The 21537-nt window shown below is 38.9% G+C and overlaps 1 protein-coding gene across 1 annotated transcript in view; it reads left to right on the top strand.

Annotated features, from left to right (window-relative positions):
• Positions 1-20100, top strand: part of LOC139724068 (E3 ubiquitin-protein ligase listerin-like) — a 59432-nt gene extending 39332 nt beyond the window's left edge. Inside the window, 9 exon segments of the mRNA XM_071635275.1 lie at positions 3593-3833; positions 4694-4783; positions 5907-6093; positions 6880-7054; positions 7757-7892; positions 8416-8698; positions 18244-18291; positions 18293-18416; positions 19901-20100. Coding sequence (XP_071491376.1) covers positions 3593-3833; positions 4694-4783; positions 5907-6093; positions 6880-7054; positions 7757-7892; positions 8416-8698; positions 18244-18291; positions 18293-18416; positions 19901-20100 — 1484 coding nt within the window.
• The last annotated feature ends 1437 nt before the right edge of the window (positions 20101-21537 follow it).

Genomic DNA, 21537 nt, shown 5'->3' with positions numbered 1-21537 from the left:
ACTCCCTTTAAATAAGAACAATGGGATACTTGTCTGGGTATTGTTTGTTGTTTACGTCAACTTCACAGGTTATCGATCTCCTCGAACTCGCTCTTGAACCCCATTCATGCAAAACTGGTACGAACCAGTTCCCAAGCCTGGACATAGATAATTAATTCAAAAATATTTCATTAATAAATGTACAGTAATGCCTTTACATGTAATTAAATCTTCAGTTAATTATGAATCAAAAGAACAGAAGTACACTCTTGTAGGCTAAACAGAAAATTTAAATTGAAGTAAAAAAAAAATCACCATTCTGCTCATATAAGCTTGTTTGCTGTTCTTTGTTGTTGTAAGAATAACATGCAGCATTTTATGCTGTTATGCAATGCAAGTGTTGAAATTCAAAATGGCCACAGACCTGTCTATAGTGGCCACCTGTCTATAGCAGCCACTTTTGTGGTTTCCCTTGAATGCCCACTAAAGACAGGTTTGTCTGTATATTGTTAAGCTTGGGTGGGCTTGCTAGCTTTTAATACATCTAGGACAAGTTTGGATGAATTGCTGAATGCTGGTGGAAAAGCTTGGCAATTAATATTAACCCATTGAGGACAAGTCCCGAGTATACTCGGGTAGGAGTCTATGGGAAATGCATGTTGTAGCAAAATTAGTCCGTCCTCAATGGGTTCAGTGCCTGGCGCAGGAAGGGTTAAGCAAGACATAATTCTCACATTTCTGTTTGAAGAGTTACAGGTAAAGCAAACTACAGGTAGCAGGCCTGGGCACGAGTAGTTGATTGATATCGTTGATACTAATGTAGAGTTATGCACAAAGGTGTGTGTCTTTCAAAAGTAGTGACGTTGAAAAAAAGCTGCAAAAATACTGTAGTTTAATAGCAAGATATAGGTTTGTGGATTAAAGGTGATGAAAGATTGTGTTCTATTATACCTTTATTTATGCACAGCACATGATTCATGTCATTGACTGTTCTTCCCCAGATGAAAATACAAAATAGATACAATGTATAACAGGCGCGCCGGAAGCAGTTTTGGATTGGGGGGGCAAATATTGCAGGGGGCTCACGATAGACCATACATATGTTAAACAATATACACATACACACACACACACACACACACATCTATGTATATATATATATATATGTGTGTGTGTGTGTGTGTGTGTGTGTGTATATATATATATATATATATATATATATATATATATATATATATATATATATAAACTTGTCCGCTGCAATAGATCTTATCATTATATAATGCTGACGCTCCTTTTAACCATTTCTTGGAACCAGTCTTTTTTCCACTCCGAGACGTATTGTGACGTATCTATTTAATCAAAAGAAGAAAAATATGATTTTTCACGTATTTCATATTCATGTTATAGTCTCAGATTATTTAAAGACTATCTACTCACCAGAATTTGGAAGTTAATGTATGTGTATGTTGAATTTTGAAAGAAATAATGCACTGCTTTTACATTACCACGGCAGCTGCGTATTCAGAGGAATTACTTCTGTATCAGTCGTGCCAAGTTTTTTCATGTATGCTTTATACTCATTGTAATTTCATTATGACGTAACATTGCACTGTTGCCAGGATGCGCGCTGGGTGTTAGGATGCCTAGCATTGATGCGTTAAAGCGCGCATCCTTGGTAACACGGTTGCAATATATTGTTATGGCTTAATTTTGTTATTGTTCTCTCAGTATCAACACTTGAGAAAGGGCGGCGAGACGCTCGAAAATTTGTGTGAAGAAATAAACCGTTGGTGAATACAGCATGAACTTTGTTGCAGCTTTGTTACTTATCTATATATATATATATATATATATATGTAAAGTGGCGTATTTTGGGTGGGCACTGCACCTTGTGGAAAAGTAATTTTGTTGGGGTTGATGTGTATGCTTGTGCGTGTGTGCGTGCGCAATAATGGGACTACAATACATTACGGAATGTGATACATTCAACAATGCAGTCATTGAGCAACATTGTAAGTTTTCCTTACATGGATTATGGAATGACGGTGTGAAACGACAAATTATATACTGTCAGCAGCATCAGGAGAATTGCATAACAATAAAATGCGAGCGAGCGAAGCGAGAGAGCTTGAAAATTTTGACATTTTACAGTCCAAAAACTGCCGTTTGTAGCTATATCTTTCGCTTTGGAAATTAAGGGGGGGCATCGGGCGCAACTGCTGGCAATTACTGGCGGCAACATTAGGAGAATGGCATAACCATTCAATGCGAGCGAGCGAAGCGAGCGAGCTTGAAAATTTGACATTCTACAGTCCCAAAACTGGCGTTTGTAGCTATATTTTTCGCTTTGGAAATTAATGGGGGCGCATCGGGCGCAACTGCTGGCAATTACTGGCTCCAACGTTAGGAGAATGGCATAACGATTCAATGCGAGCAAGCGAAGCGAGCGAGCTTGAAAATTTTAACATTCTACAGTCCAAAAACTGCCGTTGTAGCTAATGTTTTTCGCTTTGGAAATTAAGGGGGAGGCGCACCGGGCTCAACTGCTGGCAATTACTGGCTCCAACGTTAGGAAAATGGCATAACGAATAATTTTGACGATTGATTTTGACATTTTACAGTCCCCAAACTGCCGTTTGTATCCGTTTGTAGCTATATTTTTTTTTTCGCTTTGGAAATTAAGGGGGGGGGGGTTGGCGGCCCAGGCGCAACTGCTGGCAATTACTGGCAGCAACATCAGGAGAATGGCATAGCGATTGAATGCGAGCGAGCGGAGCGAGCGAGCTGGGATATTTTGAAATTTTACAGTCCAAAAACTGCCGTTTGTAGCTATGTTTTTTCGCATTTATTCATTTATATACAGATCTATCTTATTTTATCTATTTTTATCTATTTGTTTATTTATTTGTTTATTTTTTGTTTGGGGGGGGCAAAAATGCATTTTGCCCCCCCACTTTTTGGATTGGGGGGGCGGCCGCCCCCCCTGCCCCCCCACTTCCGGCGCCTATGATGTATAAACAAAATCATACAGAGCAATTTGATTGAGATAAATACAATGATCATATCTATGGTACACATAAAGACAAACAAACATGTATTTGTTAAGGATATTCATACGCAATTACTATATTTTATCAGTGTTCAAAATGAAAGAAGAATAGAAATCAAAGGAGGCTGAAAGAGAGTGAGAACAAGGCATATGGAGAATAGAGTGAGAGGGAGAAAGGGAGAGAGGGAGAGAGAGAGCTAAAGAAAATAAATGAGAAGTAATGATAACAACTGTATATACTGAATGCACCAAAGTGTGATCAGCATGATGTGAGCACGACAGATAAGCACAAAAGCGAAATTGGTATTTTTTTTTTCACCCAAATATTGCTGCACCGCAATGTAAATTGTGATGTCACCCATGTGTTATTTATTTTTGCTGGACAAAAATTGCATGGCTCAACAGCGACAGTGTCTAATCTGTTTGTGATGTGATGAGCAATTGACCGATCGTCTAGCTAGAATCTTTTAAGGTGTTGTAAAAAAACATTCATAAGATTGTGAATTCCACCTTAATGCAACAAAGCAGTAATCAATATCATACATGACCTTTGACCTTCAGAGAGCGTCGAGTCTTGGAAGAGGACCGGTATGGACCTTTCCCCGCTCCTCTACTCGGCGTGCGAGGCGGCATCCCACACCCCCACCGAGCAGCTCAAGGGTCATCGGCTGGAGGCGCGGCTGGAGCCCGGCAGCTCCAGGCACGTCCCGGACACCATGCACTCACTTGTCAACCACCTCGTGCCACTACTGGACCTCCCACTCAGGCCGGTCCAGATGGCCGCTTTCTGCATGTTGGAAAGGTCAGAGGCCAATGCATGCACTTTTTCTCTTTGGTGTTTCTGCATCTGTACATTAACCCTTTTTGTGCCAGGGACTTTGGACAGTGTGTACAATGCCATGGGATTTTCTGTGCCAGTTACCACTCAAAGCACACAAAATCTTAAACACTTGATATTTCTTTATCTGCGATCAGTCCTATCATCTGTATCATGGACTATAGTCTTGGTCTTGTTGGGTATAATTTGCTTCTAATAGTACTGTTGTATGATTTTATTTTCAATTATGTACATTATTCACTTGTCATTCGTCTGTATGAATATTCATGATAGCTTTTAGAGAGTAATATTTTTTCATATAGCTGTGTCTTGGTTCATGGTCTTAGTGCAATATGTTAAAAAAAGAATGGGCCAGAATTTACAAGTGGCCATTGAGATTTATTGTACTTCAAGGTGCATGGCAGACATCTTTTGAAACTAAAATCTTTAAAAGGAAGGTCTCTGTAAAGTTTTTCAAGCACATTACTCATGCCAAATTAGTTCATATCACAGTCCTCCAAAATTTTGCCCTCATGTTAATCTATCCATATAAAATTTATTTATCTATCCATCTATCCACCCATCTATCTGTCAATACAATGTGTATATGTATCTGTCTTTCAAACTGGCTGCCTATCTTTAATTATCTACATGTATCTATCTGTCTATCTATTTATCTTTCTATCTATTTAAGTACATGTATATAACTTTTAAAATGAGAGTATTTTTAAAGCAGAAAGTATCTAAACTTTTTTTTTACTGTACCTTTGTGACCTTATGCAGAGTTTTGTTCTTAGTTTTTGCTCATACCCAAGTTGGGATATTTATCCACCTTTCTAATCTAGAGTAATGCCGGAGTTTGCCAAGTATGATGAGGAGTTCCTCCAGGTCAGAAACAAGTCTCAGTCTGTCGACGAGGATGAGGCACCAAGCATGTGAGTAGACGCTTGGGAACAGATGCTTTCATTCATTCATTCATTCATCCATTCATCCATCCATCCATCCATTCATTCATTCATCCATTCATTCATTCATTCATTCATTCATTCATTCATTCATTCATTCATTCATTCATTCATTCATTCATTCATTCATTCATTCATTCATTCATTCATTCATTCATTCATTCATTCATTCATTCATTCATTCATTCATTCATTCATTCATTCATTCATTCATTCATTCATTCATTCATTCATTCATTCATTCATTCATTCATTCATTCATTCATTCATTCATTCTGGTTGTCGAAATGGAGAAAAGCAAACAATTACCATGAATATGCTCGGAAAAAGAAATGATACAGTGTAACTCAGATCTCCATTTATTCTTAGGTTATGTTGACATGCAAAAGCAGGGCACAATTTCCAATATTTGCTGAGGACTAATTACACCAGAAATAGCAAATGTCACCACAGGAATGTGCTCAGGGTGCTTAGTACAATATTGTATCTCCATTAATTATATAGGACCAATTTTTTCCTTCAGTTACTTGTTTTTCCAAATGGCATAATTCTCTGAAATGCGATCTGCAAAGTTTGATCATGTGCACCTCCATAAAGTGTGAGCTTTATTGAACAACAACAATAACAAATGCAAATGCCCACATTTGGGGTTAAAGTAGACTGTGCACTAACAATGTTTAGCAATAAAAGTATTCAAGCATGGCTGATATGAATAATGAGCTTTGAAAACATTTGTGTTGAAGTTTATCCCAAGTGTCCTTTCAAAAAATGACCTGTTACCTTTGGTTTTGGACAAGTAATACACCCTCTCTCTAAAGTGATTTTCAGTATGGTAAAATATTTCAGGAATTTTCTTTTCTCTGTAATATGTAAGTTTAGATTTTATATGACTGTACCAATCAGGCTTGAAGGTATATCTTCATTCGCTAAACTTCTCATTACTTAGCAGATTTTATCTAAACTTTACACGTTACTCTGTGAGTCTTGATTATTCAATCCCCGATCAAAAATTACAAAACATTGACTAATATTGCAGTAGATGTCATAATTTTTTTTTCTCATCCTTTTTTTTCTCCATCCATATTTACTTTAGATCCCCACCGACAGGTCTTCAGAAGCTGCTAGAGTCGTCAACAGACTTTTGGGAAGTTTTACTACATGATGCACCTATTGGTGAATGCACATTGGTGGAGCCAGGCAGTGAGGCGTTTGCTCAAGCTAGGTCCTGCCTCCTGGTGTGGAGACTATACTTGTCTATATTCAGAGCTGCTAGTATGGAAGTAAGTTTAAATGAAAACTATCCTACGTCTCTTTGACACTCATGGAAAAAGTGTAATTGTGTGATTCTAGGAGATGCAAATAATAGGATTGTTCCTTTTGTGTGTGTGTGTTTGGGGGGGGGGGGACAGGAGACTTATATCTATTACTTGATTACAGTGCACTCCCGTGATACAACGAAATAAAAATCCATGTTGCAAAATTTTCGGCTCTATTTCTTTTTTATTGTGTATTTGTTTTGTTATAACGAATAAAGAAATCTGCCAGTCCCGAAGACTTTTGTATAATGGGAGTCCACTGTACTTTGTAAATTAATGCATTTTGTCTATACTCTATATGCAAATTTTGTGCATATTTTGTCTTCTCTTGCATCTTTCCTAGCATGTTTGCTATGCCTGTATTTTTTCTTTCACTCTTTTTTTGTGTTTTGTTTTGTACACGCCAGGGCTGGCTTCTTTATATTCTTTTTCACCCCCTCCCCAATTTTTTCCCTTAGTCTCTAGTCTTGCCATCTATCTACTTTTTGTTTTCAGGTCAAGGTTTCTTGTGTTTAGTTTTGTTTTTATTGACAGAGTTACACTGGTGAGATATCATAGTCCGTGAAACTTCCGTTTTTAAGACGTTTGCATTTAGAAGTAGCGAACCAAAAAAAAAAATAAATGAAATGTTTACAAGACAGGTGACTTTAACTTTTACAGAGGGCTTCTGGTATGGTTGTCTTCAAAAATCAAAGTCAAGGAAAATTTGTTGATGTCGATGTTTATCCTGTCTCATTTTTCTGTCAAAAGGTCAGAGCTCAGTATTCATCCTACCTCAAAAAGACCAAAGGAATCCATTCCCTGCTTGCCAGTCTCTTTTGCCTGATGCCTGAGAATCCTACCGTAGGTCACGGCAGGTCAACGACCCCCAGCAAAGGGTCACAGGTCACCATGTTCAGTGAAAAACCAATGCTGAGCCCAAAAGGTCTTTGTAAATCATATATTTTATGTTTGAACTACAGTGGTATGTAAATGGTGTGTGTTTACTTGTGTACAGGCTGATTTTCATTGAAATTTGTACTGCGATGTTGAGATACCTCATAAAGAATGTCGAAGAAAGGCAATTTGTCAGTCAGTTGCAATAAAAATAACTTAATGCAAGAATCATTAATTTGAATAAATACACAGTATTTCCTGTTACAATTTGTGTAAGGGATAAAGAACCATTGCTGGCTATCATGCTAAAGCTGGTAGTCTTGGGGATATAATGCCTGTCTAGCAATCAGGAGGTTATGAGTTCAAATCCCACTCTAGTATGTATGCCCTTGATTTCTTTTCATGGCTAGTACTCAAACACTGAATAGTCAGTGTTTACTTATGTTGATGAAGGCCAATTTTCAATCACTGGTAAAAAAAAAAAAAAAGGAGCTGTATAATGACAGTGCTTATAAAATATTTTATACCATTTTGTTTGTATTCGGTTCAGTTTGGCTTTTCACTGAGTCTGATATGATTTTAGTTGAGATAAGAGAGCTCATTTGGAAGAATGAATTCATGCCCTTTTATCTTTGATGAAAAATGTTCTTGGTATCATTCAATCATCACATGACCAAAGCGCCCTCTAGGGCTTTTCTGAGGAAAATGTCACAGTGTGTTCTGACACCATCTTTTGCTCTGCTCTCGACAGGAGCACCAATGAAGTCTGTGGATGAGGTGCAGCACCTTGCCTGCTCAGTTTACTACAGCATCTTGAAGAATGTCCCAGCCATTGCCCGCATGTGGTGGAACCAGCAGGACAGGAGGCTAGCCCCATATGTAGATAAGTATGTTGGTTCCAGATATGGGACACACATAAATTCTAATACGTTACAAGCATTGCAGTCAATACCCTTGTTTCAATAGACTGTGTTATTGTGCGCTGTGTATTGCCTGACGTGTTTTGCCATGTTCTTTGCTATGTACTGTTGCCTGTTGGTAACATGACATTTGCTCCTACAACAATTCGTCGATTGAGAACAATAGGGGCGTTAAGTTGCCACTAAAGCCGTAGTGTTCGAGGCACCTTTGAATGCCCTTATCATTCTCACCTGAGGAATTACTCTGATCTTACTTTCTACAAGGACTTAGGGTTGGGGTTAGGGTTGAGATAGGGTTTTAGGTTTAGTTTGATGTGAGGATTAGTATCAGGGTTAGGGTTATGTTTGTGGGTAGAATTCATGCTTGGCTTAGTGTGCAGATATTTCATGGGAGCCATTGTCACTAGAGCCTACATGTATGTCATGGAACCTGCCTGTTGCAACATATTGACTTAACTCTTTTTTTTTTTGCTCTTTTGTCCCAAATTAGGTTCACCACCAAGTACGTCAGTCCTCTGCTTTGTGCCGAGGAGATCCAGAGTGTCCAGGAGAGCTCCCTTGAGGCAGAGAACCTGGTAGTCAAGGCCCGACTGGCCACCCGTGAGGTAGTGGCCACCTACTCTATGCAAGACCTTGTCATTGAGATGATGGTCACCTTGCCCACCAACCACCCGCTGGGACCCATCGAGGTCGACAACCGCAAGAAGGTCGCTGTGGGCACCTCCCAGTGGCGTCAGTGGACCCTGATGCTGACCATGTTCCTAACGCACCAGGTGAGACAAACGGATGGGCCACTTTGGGTTGAGACATCTTGATTTAAAGGGATGGTATAGTTTTGATAGAGATATTGATTCATGTTTAAGCTTTTTGCGAGATAATTAGAAACCACTGAATGAAATACATATTAAAGAGCATACCATTCTAAGAGGAATTCACAGTTTATTTGATGAATATATGTTTTGAAATAGCCGAGATATCTAAAAACAAAGTAAAACAAAGTGGTTCTGATAAATGGTGGAACCCACCTTTTATTAGGACCACTTTAGTGTTTGGATACCTCAGCCATTTCAAAACCCATTTTCATCAAACAAACTATGAATTCCTTGTAGAATGATATGCAATATTTCATTAAAGTGGTTTCTAATTATCTTGCAAAATGTTTAAACCTGAATCCCCATCTTTACCAAAACTGTACTATCCCTTTAAGGCACCATGGTTTTATAGGAATTGTCCATATGGAGCCTACCTTGAGCTGTACCTTGATTTGAAACACCTTGTACTTAGGTACCCTCATTTTTGGGTATCTTGATTCAGGGTATCTTGGCATGTAAGCATCTTGATTTATCACTGTGATTGTGACAAACCGATCTAATCCACCTTGGTTGAGGATGCCTTGAATGATGGCCACCATGAGTTTAGGCACCCTGAAAGAGGCACGTCCATGCCAACAGAAGATTGTATACTCATGTACAGAGATTCATGGCCTTTGGTCTTTTGAGCAACATTGTACTGTTATTACCTCCGCCAAGGAAGGAATTTATGTTTTCTTCAGCGTTGGTTTGTTTGTTCAATTGTCTGTTTGTCTGTGTGCAGAATAACTCAAAAAGTTGTGAACAGATTTAGATGAAACTTACAGGAAAAGTCGATGATGACACAAGCAACAGATGATTAAATTTTGGTAGTGATCTGGAAATTTTTATGAATTTTTAAAGGACTTTCAATATTTTGGCAAATAGGGTCATTGAACTTGAGAGTTCAAGCTGCGCGTATGTAAGCTTTGCATACATGCACTAAAGCGCATGCTTTGCTTGAGGCGCCATGTGCAGCAGGAAGCTGATGAGGGAAACGTAAGGTTTCTTGCTGTTGATATCATTGACTTGGGAAATTGGGCAATTTTCACCATGCATGTTTTGATAGAAATTAGCTGCTTGGTGGAGGTCTGTGTTCTCTGATTGCTTTTCTAGGTTTTATAATGTTTTTGACAATTTGATAAGAGTTTTCAAGCAGCTATACCAGTCAGAAATGATGTGACTAGTGTCCTAATACTGAGGAGCTGTTGTGGCTCAATGGATATGCCTACAGGCCTCCAATCATTAGGTCCCTGGTTCAAGCCCACTACCTGCAGCAGTTGTTGTGCCCTCAGCAAGGCACTTTTCCTTTAACGGAGTTATTCCAGGGAAACTAAAAGCTGTGGTCCCATCTTGCTTGGAAACATTCATTGCTTTCTTATCATAATTCAGACCTATTGAAGAACTTCACGTATGAAACATTTCAGCAGTAGGAGCTGATTATCCCTTTTTTGTATGTTGGTTACTTTGGACAGTGTGTACAATGCTAGGGGGTTTACTGTGACAATCAGCACTCACAGCACACAAAGGCTTAAGAAATATTTACAAATAATGAAAATGTGTTTAGTCTGAATTGGATGAAATCTTTTGCAACCAGTGAAAAATAGACCAACAGACAAATAAATTGACATATCGTTGGTGGGGTGACAAAGCCTCGTATCTCAAAAATGTCAAATGTTCAGGAGAGCTAAAAAACATGGCTGCCATAACATGTAAGTCAATGGAAACAGCCAACTTTTATTTATCATTTGTGACCTTATTTTTGCACATGGGCATATAAGGATTGGGAATTACATAGTAATGGTTCCTAGCTTCAATATAATGAAGAAAACTCATTTTCACCAAATATTGAGATACGAGGTTTTATCACCCCACCAACGATATTTCACTGAGTGTGCAGGTGCATGAATCGTAATGACCAAAGTCAGTATGATGTTTTTGTTATGTATGACTTTCTTGCTAGACCTTTATATTCCAAATGTAGACAAGATCAGAAAGGGATTACTGTAAAAGTGGAAATTTTGCTGATTTCGAGTAACCAGAAGCTGTCGCGAAAATAAAAGCACGCAAATATTTTTTGCAGGCCATATGTTCCAGTAATTAATATCCTGATTCCACGGAATTAAAAACATGCGAAGTTCTTCTTATTCGGCTGAGCGTGAAAAATTGCTCACACTAAAATATCCACTTTTACAGTATTACCTCTTGACTGAAGGGACTTGTTCAGCATTCTGTCTATTAGACTTCAACTGCAAAACTAGACCAGAATCAACAGAGTATTCATAATGCATTGCATGAAAAACAAAACATAGCAACCTCACACCATAGTTTAAGATACTCGCTTCCTGTACCAATAATCATTTTTTTTTTAATGGTTAAGTAGCCACCAGCATATTATTTGGCTTCTGAGAAGATTTATGGCTGAGACAAATAATGCAAATGACGTTTATGTGGTGAAAGCTTTCATCTGAATTTATCCCATAAAAAGAAAACAAAACAAATGGAAAACTGATCGCAAAATGAAGTGCCATTTTCAAACATTTTAATGTAAGTCTCTCATCAGATAAAATAAAACCTCTTTAATGATACCTCTATCACAAGGATTATTCTTTAAGTTATGATAAAGAATATCCCATGTTTTCACATTTTTTTCTTTCATTTTTTTAGCCAGTTTTATTGCAAATATCTCAAATTGACAAGAATGGAATTAACTCGATTTGAAATCAAACTCTTCATATAGTCATACACGAGCACTAACGCCACAATGACTGTTAGTAAGATTTGTGTGGGTGTTTGGAAGATCTCAAGCAAGTGTGTGTGAGGCCAAGTTTGAGACTGTGCTGATGAGTGCATGTTTCAAGCTGTCAGTCACTGTGCCATTGTGTTAAAGGACAAGTCCACCTTCATATACATAAGGATTGAGAGAATGCAGCAATATTAGTAGAACATATCAGTGACAGTTTGAGGGAAATTGGACAATCCGTTCAAAACTTACGAATATTTTAAGTATCTGCGCAGTCACTGCTGGAAGAGAAGACTACTACAGTGTATGATGTCACATGCGTACAATTATATAAGGAAAATAAAAAGAGAATTTCACAAAACTTTACTTTTTGAATAAAGTGCACAGTTCTTCGACTTGCTACTGACGTATGTTAAGGGTAATATTATTCCCCCTGCCTTCTGAAAGAGAGAAGTCGAGTGTTCTTTTGTTATGCGAGAAAAATGGAAATATGTTGAATTTTTTTTATTCCTCCTTTATATCGTTGTACTCATGTGACATCACAAGCTATAGTAGTCTTTTCATCCAGCCGTGACTGAGCAGAAACTTCAAAAATTCATAACTTTTTAACGAATTGTCGGATTTTGCTCAAACTCTCACTGATGTGTTCTACTAATATTGCTGCATTCACTCAACCCACATGTCTATGAAGGTGAACTTGTCCTTTAAGGTGTTCTGAATGAATGGAGGCTGCTTACTTTGTGATTAATGCAGAGCTGCTCAGTCTCTGTGACTGCGCAGGAGGCTTCCTGAATGTTGACGTAGATCTCTCATCATGTCCTTCAGAAGAGGTTCACCTGAGCTATTAGAAGAAGGGCGCTATTGTGTTTTAAGATTTGAGCATAAATAAAAACAAAACAGTCAATTTTCATGAAATAAAAAGTTTATTTAATCAAACATTGGTAGATTTATAAGCATTGTTCCAAATATAGGGTAAAATAGCACCCTGGGGTTTTAATTTGTAATATTTTACTGAAAATGAATTAAATAATTCAAAATTGACATCATAATGTAGAGGAGATTGAGCTCTACAACATGATACCATAACTTAATACCCCCTCCCCCCAAAAAACCCCCCCCAAAAAACCCAACCCCCCCCCCCCCCAAAAAAAAAAAAAAAAAAAAAAAAAAATTGCAATAAAGCCCTTCTGGTTCTCAGCTGACAATGTATGTGTTGATTGAGTGAATGCAGTAATATTAGTAGAACACATCACTGAAAGTTTGAGGAAAATCGAACAATCCGTTTGAAAGTTATGAATTTTTGAAGTGTCAGTGCTGCCGTTGCTGAATGAGAAGACTACAACAGTCTGTGATATCACTGCAAAACAATGATAGTTTATTATACTAGAAATACAAACAGAATTCAACATACTTTCATATTTCTAGCAAAATGAAAAAGCACTTGACTTACATTTTTCAGAAAGCAAGGGGGAACAATATTACCCTGTACATGTGTCAGGAACAAGTCAATGAAATGTGTACAGTTCCTAAATAATGAAATTTTGTAGAATTCTATTCATATTTTCTTCAGCTTAAATTTATTTCACGTCTCTTTAAAGATAATAAAAAGTTTTGGTACCTCAAAAGTGTCCTTGAATTTCCTTGCCTTAGTTTGTGTTTCAGGTTAAAGTACCTTTCATATAACTAACACTGTGAGACTTACTCGCCCCAAAGTGCTCTCATGTCTTAGTAATCATGCAATTAACTGCGACCAGCAGCCCCATACGCATAGCGACCAGCAGTCCCATACGCATAGGGTAATCGGGCTTTGCATTGTAGCATTCAGGATCATGACAGATTTAGTATCGCAGGGTAAATGTCAACTTCAAATCCCATAAATTCTTCAATTTGAAGACTTACCAATTAAGTTGAAGTATTGAAAACAGTATTCGGGCAACGTTTGGTTCTGCCTATAGTCCCTTTCTGTTCGAATTGATGACTGAATGTGACTCGGTCGACAGGACCTTAGGAGAGCTACATACAGTACACTGAATACTACAGCCAGTGCCTGCGAACACATTATGCACTCCGCACACAAATTTCAAATCCATGAACGGATAAGATGTTTGTGTGCGCATGCGCTGGCCATAGTATCCAGTGTATGTAGCTCTCCCAAGGTCCTCTCGACGGAGTCACATTCAGTCATCAATTCGAACAGAAAGGGACTATTGGCAGAACCAAACGTTGTTCGAAGCCTGTTTTCAATACTTCAACTTAATTGGTAAGTCTTCAAATCGAAGAAATTTTTGGATTTTAAGTTGACATTTACCCGCGATACTAAATCTGTCATGATCCTGAATGCTACAATGCGAAGCCACATTACGCTCTGCGTATGGGGCTGCTGGTCGCAGTTAGCTATGCGTACAATGGGCTGCACGCTGCTGGTCGCAGTCAGTTGGTTTCGTACAATATTTATCGACGCTGGTCAGCGTCGGCTCTGGTACGAAACCATTATTGCATGATTACTAAGACATGAGAGCACTTTGGGGCGAGTAATTCTCACAGACAACGTACTTTAACCCGAAACACAAACCAAGACAAGGAAATTCAGGGAAGCTTTTGAGGTACCAAAACTTTTTATTATCTTTAAAGATAAATGGCATCCTAAAGCATAACTACATACAAACAATGGCAAATGCAAGCATATGAACAAGCAAAGCACTGTAATCCAATAAACACAGTAGATGTGACTGATGATTATTGAGCGATGAACAACATGCTTTTCATTTAAGGACATCGGAGCCAAATTTTAGCTCAACCCCTCCAACTGTAAATATCAGTTATCCTAGTTATTCCTTATCAGTTGAACTAAAGTGGAACAAGTTGGTCCAGATAGGAAACATGAAAAACAATTAATCTTCCGTGTTGGTCGTATCATTTTTTATTCTTTACCATCCTTTAACCCATTGAAGGTGAGTCTGAGTATACTCGGGCAAGTGTCTATGGGAAATGCTTGTCGTAGCAAAATCAGCCTGTCCTCAACGGGTAAACATAAATCTCAACTGGGAATCATTTACAGGGATGAGACTTGAAACATTCCTCAACTATCAGAGAGGTCAGTAGCTACAAAAAAATGTGACCAATGACCTAGTGACCATTGTCTTCCACCTACATAATTTCCCTCCCCTTCTCTTCCCTCCCCACCCTTTCCCCATTTCCTCGTCTCCTTCTCCTTCCTCCCCCTCCCACAATCCACCCCTGCCCACCCCCTTATCCCAATCCCCATCCCATTCCCCTCCCCATTACTTGCCCCATCACCAACCCCTTCCCCTCCCCATCCCCTTCCCCAATAACTTACCCCTGCTCACCCCTTAATCTTCCCCTTCCCTTCCACGCCCAATCCTCACCCCATTCCCTTCCCCATTACCTGCCCCATCACCAACTCTCCCCATTCCATTCCTTCCACTCATCTGATCGCCATGCACCCATCTGTTTCCCCTCCCTTCCCCCTTGTCATCACCGTCCCTTTCCCCTCCCCCTCCCTTCTTCCTCCCAATCCCCTTTCCCTTCCCTCCCCCTCCCCTCCTCCTTTCCTACCTCATTCCCTTCCCCTCCACTCCCTTCACCATCCTTTCCCCTCCCCATTACCTACCCCATTACCTGCCCCATCACCAACCCCCTTCCCCTCCCCTTAACCATCCCCTCCCATTCCCCTTCTCCTTCCCCTTCCTATTACCTTCCTCCTCCCCCTCCCTGCTTCCTTCCAATCCCCTTTCCCATCCTTTCCCTCCCCTCCCCCGTTCCTCCTCCCCTACCCCATTACCTTCCCCTCCCCTCCCTTCACCATCCTTTTTCCCTCTCCATTACCTACCCCATCACCTACTCTGTTGCCAACCCCCTTCCCCCATTCCCCTTCCCCTCCTCTTCCCCTTCTCCTTCCCTTCCCTATTGCCCTTTCCTCCCCCTCCCCTTCCCCTCCCCATGACCTTCCCCTTCTCCACATCTCTTATTCTGAGGGTCTTCTTGTCAGTAAAATGACTATCCAATTCACCAGCAACACAGTACTTATAGGTGTACTTCCTTTTGTCTGCACAGAGGTATTCATGTGGGAATTGTGCACTCATTCACACCTGAATCGGTTTTATTGTCTTGTTTCCACGTTTTGAGGAAATTCAGTGAAATGCTTGTATGAGAGCTCGACAACATCATCCTCAGTGTACAGGCATGCAAATAATGACTTTTTAACCCCTTGAGGACGAGTCTCGAGTATACTCGGGCAAGTGTCTATGGGAAATGGGTATTGTTGCAATATCAGTCCGTCCTCGATGGGTTAATCTATATGTCAAAATACGCAGAAATTTGTAAGGAAGTGACAATGTTGCCTCATCTTATTTATAGCGCACTTGATTATCACCAATAGCATTTTTTTTTCAAGTATGAGTCATTTTCAACTCTAAAAGTCTACCACTTTTGTCACGACTTGCATGATTTTAATGGAACTTTCACTTTTCTGTCTATGTATCATGGTTCTTCTCAGTGACATCACATTGAATCCAAAGTGTCGTTTCCCCGTAAGTTTGTTAATAGCTTGAAGTGTTTCCCTTTAAACTTGTTAATGGCTTGATGTTTTGTGCCTCCCGGTTGGGGGAAGGGCAGTCAGTCAGTCAGTCACAGGCTTGATAATTTAGGAAACTCTCTTCGGAGTTAGAGGGAGATGGACAGATCCAAGCCAGAAATTGCAACTCCTTGATCATGTGAAGATTATAGGCCTAATCCCCAAATAGATCCAGTTTCGGGCTCCCGATAGCAATCTGAGATTGTGAAGAGTGATTAGCACTGGCGAGAAAACAGGGCCAGCCGCATGATGACAAATACTTTTGTGCGCAATAGCTCCTTTAGATCATCACTAAAATTAAACACTCACAAAGAAAGCCCCCCTAAAGCACTGAGGATTTCTTTTACGCTTGAACAAGATGTTTTAACACACAGCCTTTAAAAAAAAGGAAAAGATTTCTTTAAATAATTCCTTCATCTTCATTTCTACAAACCAAGTTAGATGCCAGAATACACATTATGTACATACATGTAGTTGTGACCTCCTGTGTGAGAAAAGTGCTTCACTGAGAAATTCAAAGCTTTGTATTAATTGTCTATTATGATGTGTGTAATTTAATATAAGGAAAACTTGTTTCAGAATTCCCTGCGATTTGTAAGTATGTAGTATGATTGTATTGCTTAATGAAATTACTTTGTAAGATAAGTATGTTAGCTAGAGCGAAAGACAGTTGACCAAAATATTCTCATGTGTTATTTGCTGTAGCTAAATGTGTGAATAATGAATTATGATTGCATGTGAAAGGGACCAAACTCAGGGGCAGATCCAGGAATTCCATAAAGGGGAGGCGCCTTTACAAAATTAAAGGGGGAGTGGAGCACGCCCACCCCCATTTTTTTCTTTTTCTTTCTTTTGTTTTAACCAAAAGAAAAATAAAGAGGGGTGCATGCCTGGTGCGCCCCCTCCTCTGGATCCATCACTGAAACTAGCCACAAAAGTTTTTTTTTTCAATAGTTTGATGCCACACCAAGTTTGTAAAAATACAAATAGGGAATGGTCATGAGTGTAATGGTACAAGATATTGCAAGAGGTGAAATATAGAGGTGCTCTATTCAATGAGGTGAAGCTGAGTTGAATAGTGCGCCTCATCTTTCACTGAGTGTGAAATCTTGTTCCACTGCACAAGTAAAGACCATACACTATTTGTTTTATACAACACCTCAGATGTCAATAGATGTGGTCCACACCAATTCTTGAGTATAGTGCAGAAATGACAACCATTTTGCATAAAAGGCGATTAATTTTACATTGTATTGTGGTACAGTTGTGTGCGTGTGAAAGCAATCAGTTGGAGCAGTTGTTGACTGTAAAATGAGTGACTGTGTGCACACTTGTATAATGTAACTGATTAAGGATGTGCGGCAAAGGCTTGATGGGATCTGTGTTTACTAGATACAATGTATCTAATGCCAAGTAGCACTGGGCATATAAGCATATTACCCAAAACTGCGAGCAGGTTTAAAAAGAAAAATGCAGCTTTTTCGTAACTGGCATTATGCCTTTCTAAACAAAGTCTAACAAGTTGTTTTTGCTATGTTTGTTTGTTTGTTTTTTTGAGATCACCAAAATATAATTTCTGGTAGTGATTTGATCAAGTGATGCTCAAGTAAGCTGAACCATGAGAAAAATTATAAAGCACATTTGAGGTATAACATAAATTACTAGTACTAAAAAAAATATTGTGTGTTGATGTATTGTGTCATGGTATTCTAATATAATTTACTAAATTTGGCAACCAATTTACAAAAGTAAATTGAACATCTTTATGGAAAATCATTTTAATCTGAGAACCTTAACTTATGCACTTGAAATGCTATGTTTTGAATTGGAAACACATAACTTATTAATTTGTCTAGTGCGACAAAAATCTTCAGTCTTATTTGCAATAAAGGAAATGATTATCGAAGTAAGATTATAAGGAAGATACATTGCAGCATGCGTACATTGAAGTAGCAAGGCAACATCTATTCACAAGCTAGTAATTATAAGTAAATGTATTTTGTTCTTTGTGTGATAGATTTGTATGAGGAAAAGGTTGATTATGACTTATAGTGCGGATTATTATTTGTTGTTGTTGCAAACTAAACAGTCAGTTTTCATGTTACTTTCTCCCTCGCTTATTTCCATCCTCAGAACGGGTCAATCATGGAGGGATTGGAGCTGTGGAGGCGTAACGCCGACAAAGCGTTTCGAGGGTGTCGAGGACTGCATGATCTGCTTCTCCGTCATCCACGGCGGCAACTGCTCGCTGCCGAAGCTCACGTGCAAGACTTGTAAGAAGCGGTTCCATTCGGCGTGCTTGGTAAGTGGTGCTGTCGTTACCCACATTCACTACAGTGTGAAGGCCCCGTCTTACCAAATACTGGTGTGGGCCATGGAACGGCTCCCGTGACCTGCACTGTATCGAATTGCTTCCAGAGCAATCGCATAAAGACACATTCTTATTACCATTCCAGTCATGAAGGCACGGTGCTTGTTTTGTGTGAACAATTGCATTGAAATACATTAACGCGGTGTCTTAGCCGACCCCCCTCCTCTCTCCCCCACCCCCTTCCGCGCGCGGAATGAAAAACTGATGCATGGTCGTTTTAGCCAATAGGCGTCTCGTACTGAGTGCGCGAACGCTTGCCTAGTGTGCGAACCTTTGTTACAAGTGCGTGATAAACATGTTGCCCGGGGGTGGGGGGAGAGGAGGGGGGGTTGGCTAAGACACCTCCAAATGAGCTCATGGCTGCGCCCAGTGCCACAAATTGTCTGCTGCCCTCAACGAACCCGAATCGGTCTATACTTGGGATCCGGGTTCCAGGTAATTTTAGCTCATTGCCTTCAGAGACTTGCTTGGTCCGTTGTAAAATCTATTGACATATTCTATAATTATTGTAAAATATTTATACTATGTATTAATAGTAAAAAATAAATAAAGGCAAAGTGTCTATATAGATGTTGAGAAGTGTTGCGTAGAGTCAGATTATGAGGCTTAAAGAAACCTCCTCATGAAAAGATTGTTAATGACTGAACTGGTGTGATGATTAAAGGCAATTGAAAGTGTGATAGAATCAAAATATATCCATATGAAACAGCTGAATATACCAAAGATAAGCCTTAACGGATTTGTATTTAAAGCATATGCTGGAGTGTACATAACATTTTTTTTCGTGTAAATAATGTGTCAAGCGGTGCCTACGGATGGTCTTTCCACACAGGGCTCATATATCATATACTGTAAAAGTGGAAATTTTCGCGGTGTTCAAATTTTCGCGCATTTCGCGCAACCAGAAACTAGCGCGAAAATAAAGCACGCGAATATTTTTGCTTGCCATATGTGCCTGTGCGTGATGTCTTGATTCCGCGGAATTAAAAACACGCGAAACTCTTCCGACCTGGCCAAGCGCGAATAATTAGTCACGCGAAAATATCCACTTTTACAGTATCGTATATGACATGGTGTTTGTCTTTACTCTCTCCCTCTCTCCTCTTTCTCTATCAACTCTCTCTCAAATTCTCTCTCCATGTATATGTGTATATGTATATATATATATATATATATACACATTACATAAATATACACTGCATATATATATATATATATATATATACACACACATTTACATAATTATATACACTGCATATATATATATATATATATATATATATATATATATATATATATATACACATTTACATAATTATATACACTGCATATATATGTATAAAATTCTCTCCCTATGTCATCTTATCTGCCTCTCAAACAATTTTTATGTTTTCTTGTTTCTTTGCTCCTACAGTACAGAATGGTTCAGTACCAGTACGCAGTCATCATGTCCCTTGTGTCGGAGTCCGTTTGATGACAATCAGTGGTGCAAACCCCAGTGGTGCAAACCAACTTTCGTGCTCTATGTGAGTCCTCAGGGTCAGAAGTCTACTCTTCTTTATACTGGGACGTTCAATCTTATTCAACACTCACTCTTACCCGTTCCTGATGAGATCTGACGGCCTGCGTTATTAAGTCTATGAGCATTTCAGAATTCAGTATGGAACGAGTTAAGGAATCACAGCTGTTTCATAGGACATTGCATGGATGAAAGTTTATCGTGATTTGTGTTGTCATATGTCACAACTTAATGTGGAATGAAACTGAAATGTATTATGTACATGTGGATTTAGTAAATGAAGAAAATATTAGCATTACACGTCAATGAATCTACAGTACATATATATTCGGGATAAATTCCCCTTTTAAGGGGACAGTAACCCCCAGGCATATTTGATATACATGTATATATATATATATATATATATATATATATATATATATATATATGTACATGGATACATGGATTGGTGAATGCAGAATTTTAAGTAGAACATGTCGATGAAGTTTTAGGAAATTTGGACAATCTGGTCAGAAGTGATTGTTTTACTAAAAAGTTGTCGTTAACTCTGTTTGGGAGTAATGGTGAATTTATCACTCGATGTAAACTTGCCCATGCAAATAAACTAAACCATGCAATCTTTTTCACTGCAACTGAAGGGTCACATCTTTCCTTGCAACTGAGATATATGAAAGCCTGAAATGTTGGTCATACAACTGGGTTTACAACAGTAACTTCATTGCACAAGTTAGCTCTTAAACAGTTACAGTATTTCTGAGAAATATGCACAAGTAACCTCTTATTAACAACTCGAAAAGCACTCGGAGAGCACAGACCTCTGCCAAGCAGCTCATTTCCACCGATACTGTGGACTCCTGTCATAATGAATTCTCGGGACCGGTAGTTTTCTTTTGTTATATCGAAATTTCATCATAACTGAATATTATAAACAATAAAACACAAAGAACCAGTAATGTTGCGGCCTGAATTTTTATTTCGTTATAACCAGAATTTTGTTTTAATAACCATGTTCGTTATAACGGGAGTGCACTGTACACGCATGCTGGAAATTGCCCAATTTCCTATAGAAGTCTATTGTTTATGTCACAGGCTTCCAGCTGTGTGGCACCTTGCCCAAGCAGAGCACCCGCTTTAGTGTGTGTATGTAAACCTCCATTAACTCTTTATGTGCCATGGTGGAAACTCCCTGTGTGCCACGTTATTCTGAGACAGGAAGGTAGTCATGCTTTGAGAAAGAATTCTGTTTTTAAAAATTGTATAACTTCTACAAATTTCTGTTAAGATGGGCATAACAGTAGGCAAAGTTAAAGAGGAATGCCAAGCTTTGTTTTGATATTTAAAATTTTAAATTGTATGACGAATCTATTTTCAATTTTTCTTTTGAATGACCAGTTTCTACATTACTGTAAAGGCATGAATTTTGCACATAAAACCGTGACAAAAACTTAGAATGTACGAGCATATCCAGTTGGGAACACTGCTTGATAGTCAATTACCACATAGAATGCAAGCCGTACATATGAGAGGAACAAAA

This window comes from Diadema antillarum, unplaced genomic scaffold (genome assembly GCF_040938485.1).
Source record: "Diadema antillarum isolate AM-2024a unplaced genomic scaffold, OU_Dant_1.0 scf00000015, whole genome shotgun sequence".
Lineage (NCBI taxonomy): Eukaryota > Metazoa > Echinodermata > Echinoidea > Diadematoida > Diadematidae > Diadema > Diadema antillarum.
Note: the sequence above shows the minus strand (reverse complement) of the source record. Positions and strands in the feature narration are given on the sequence as shown.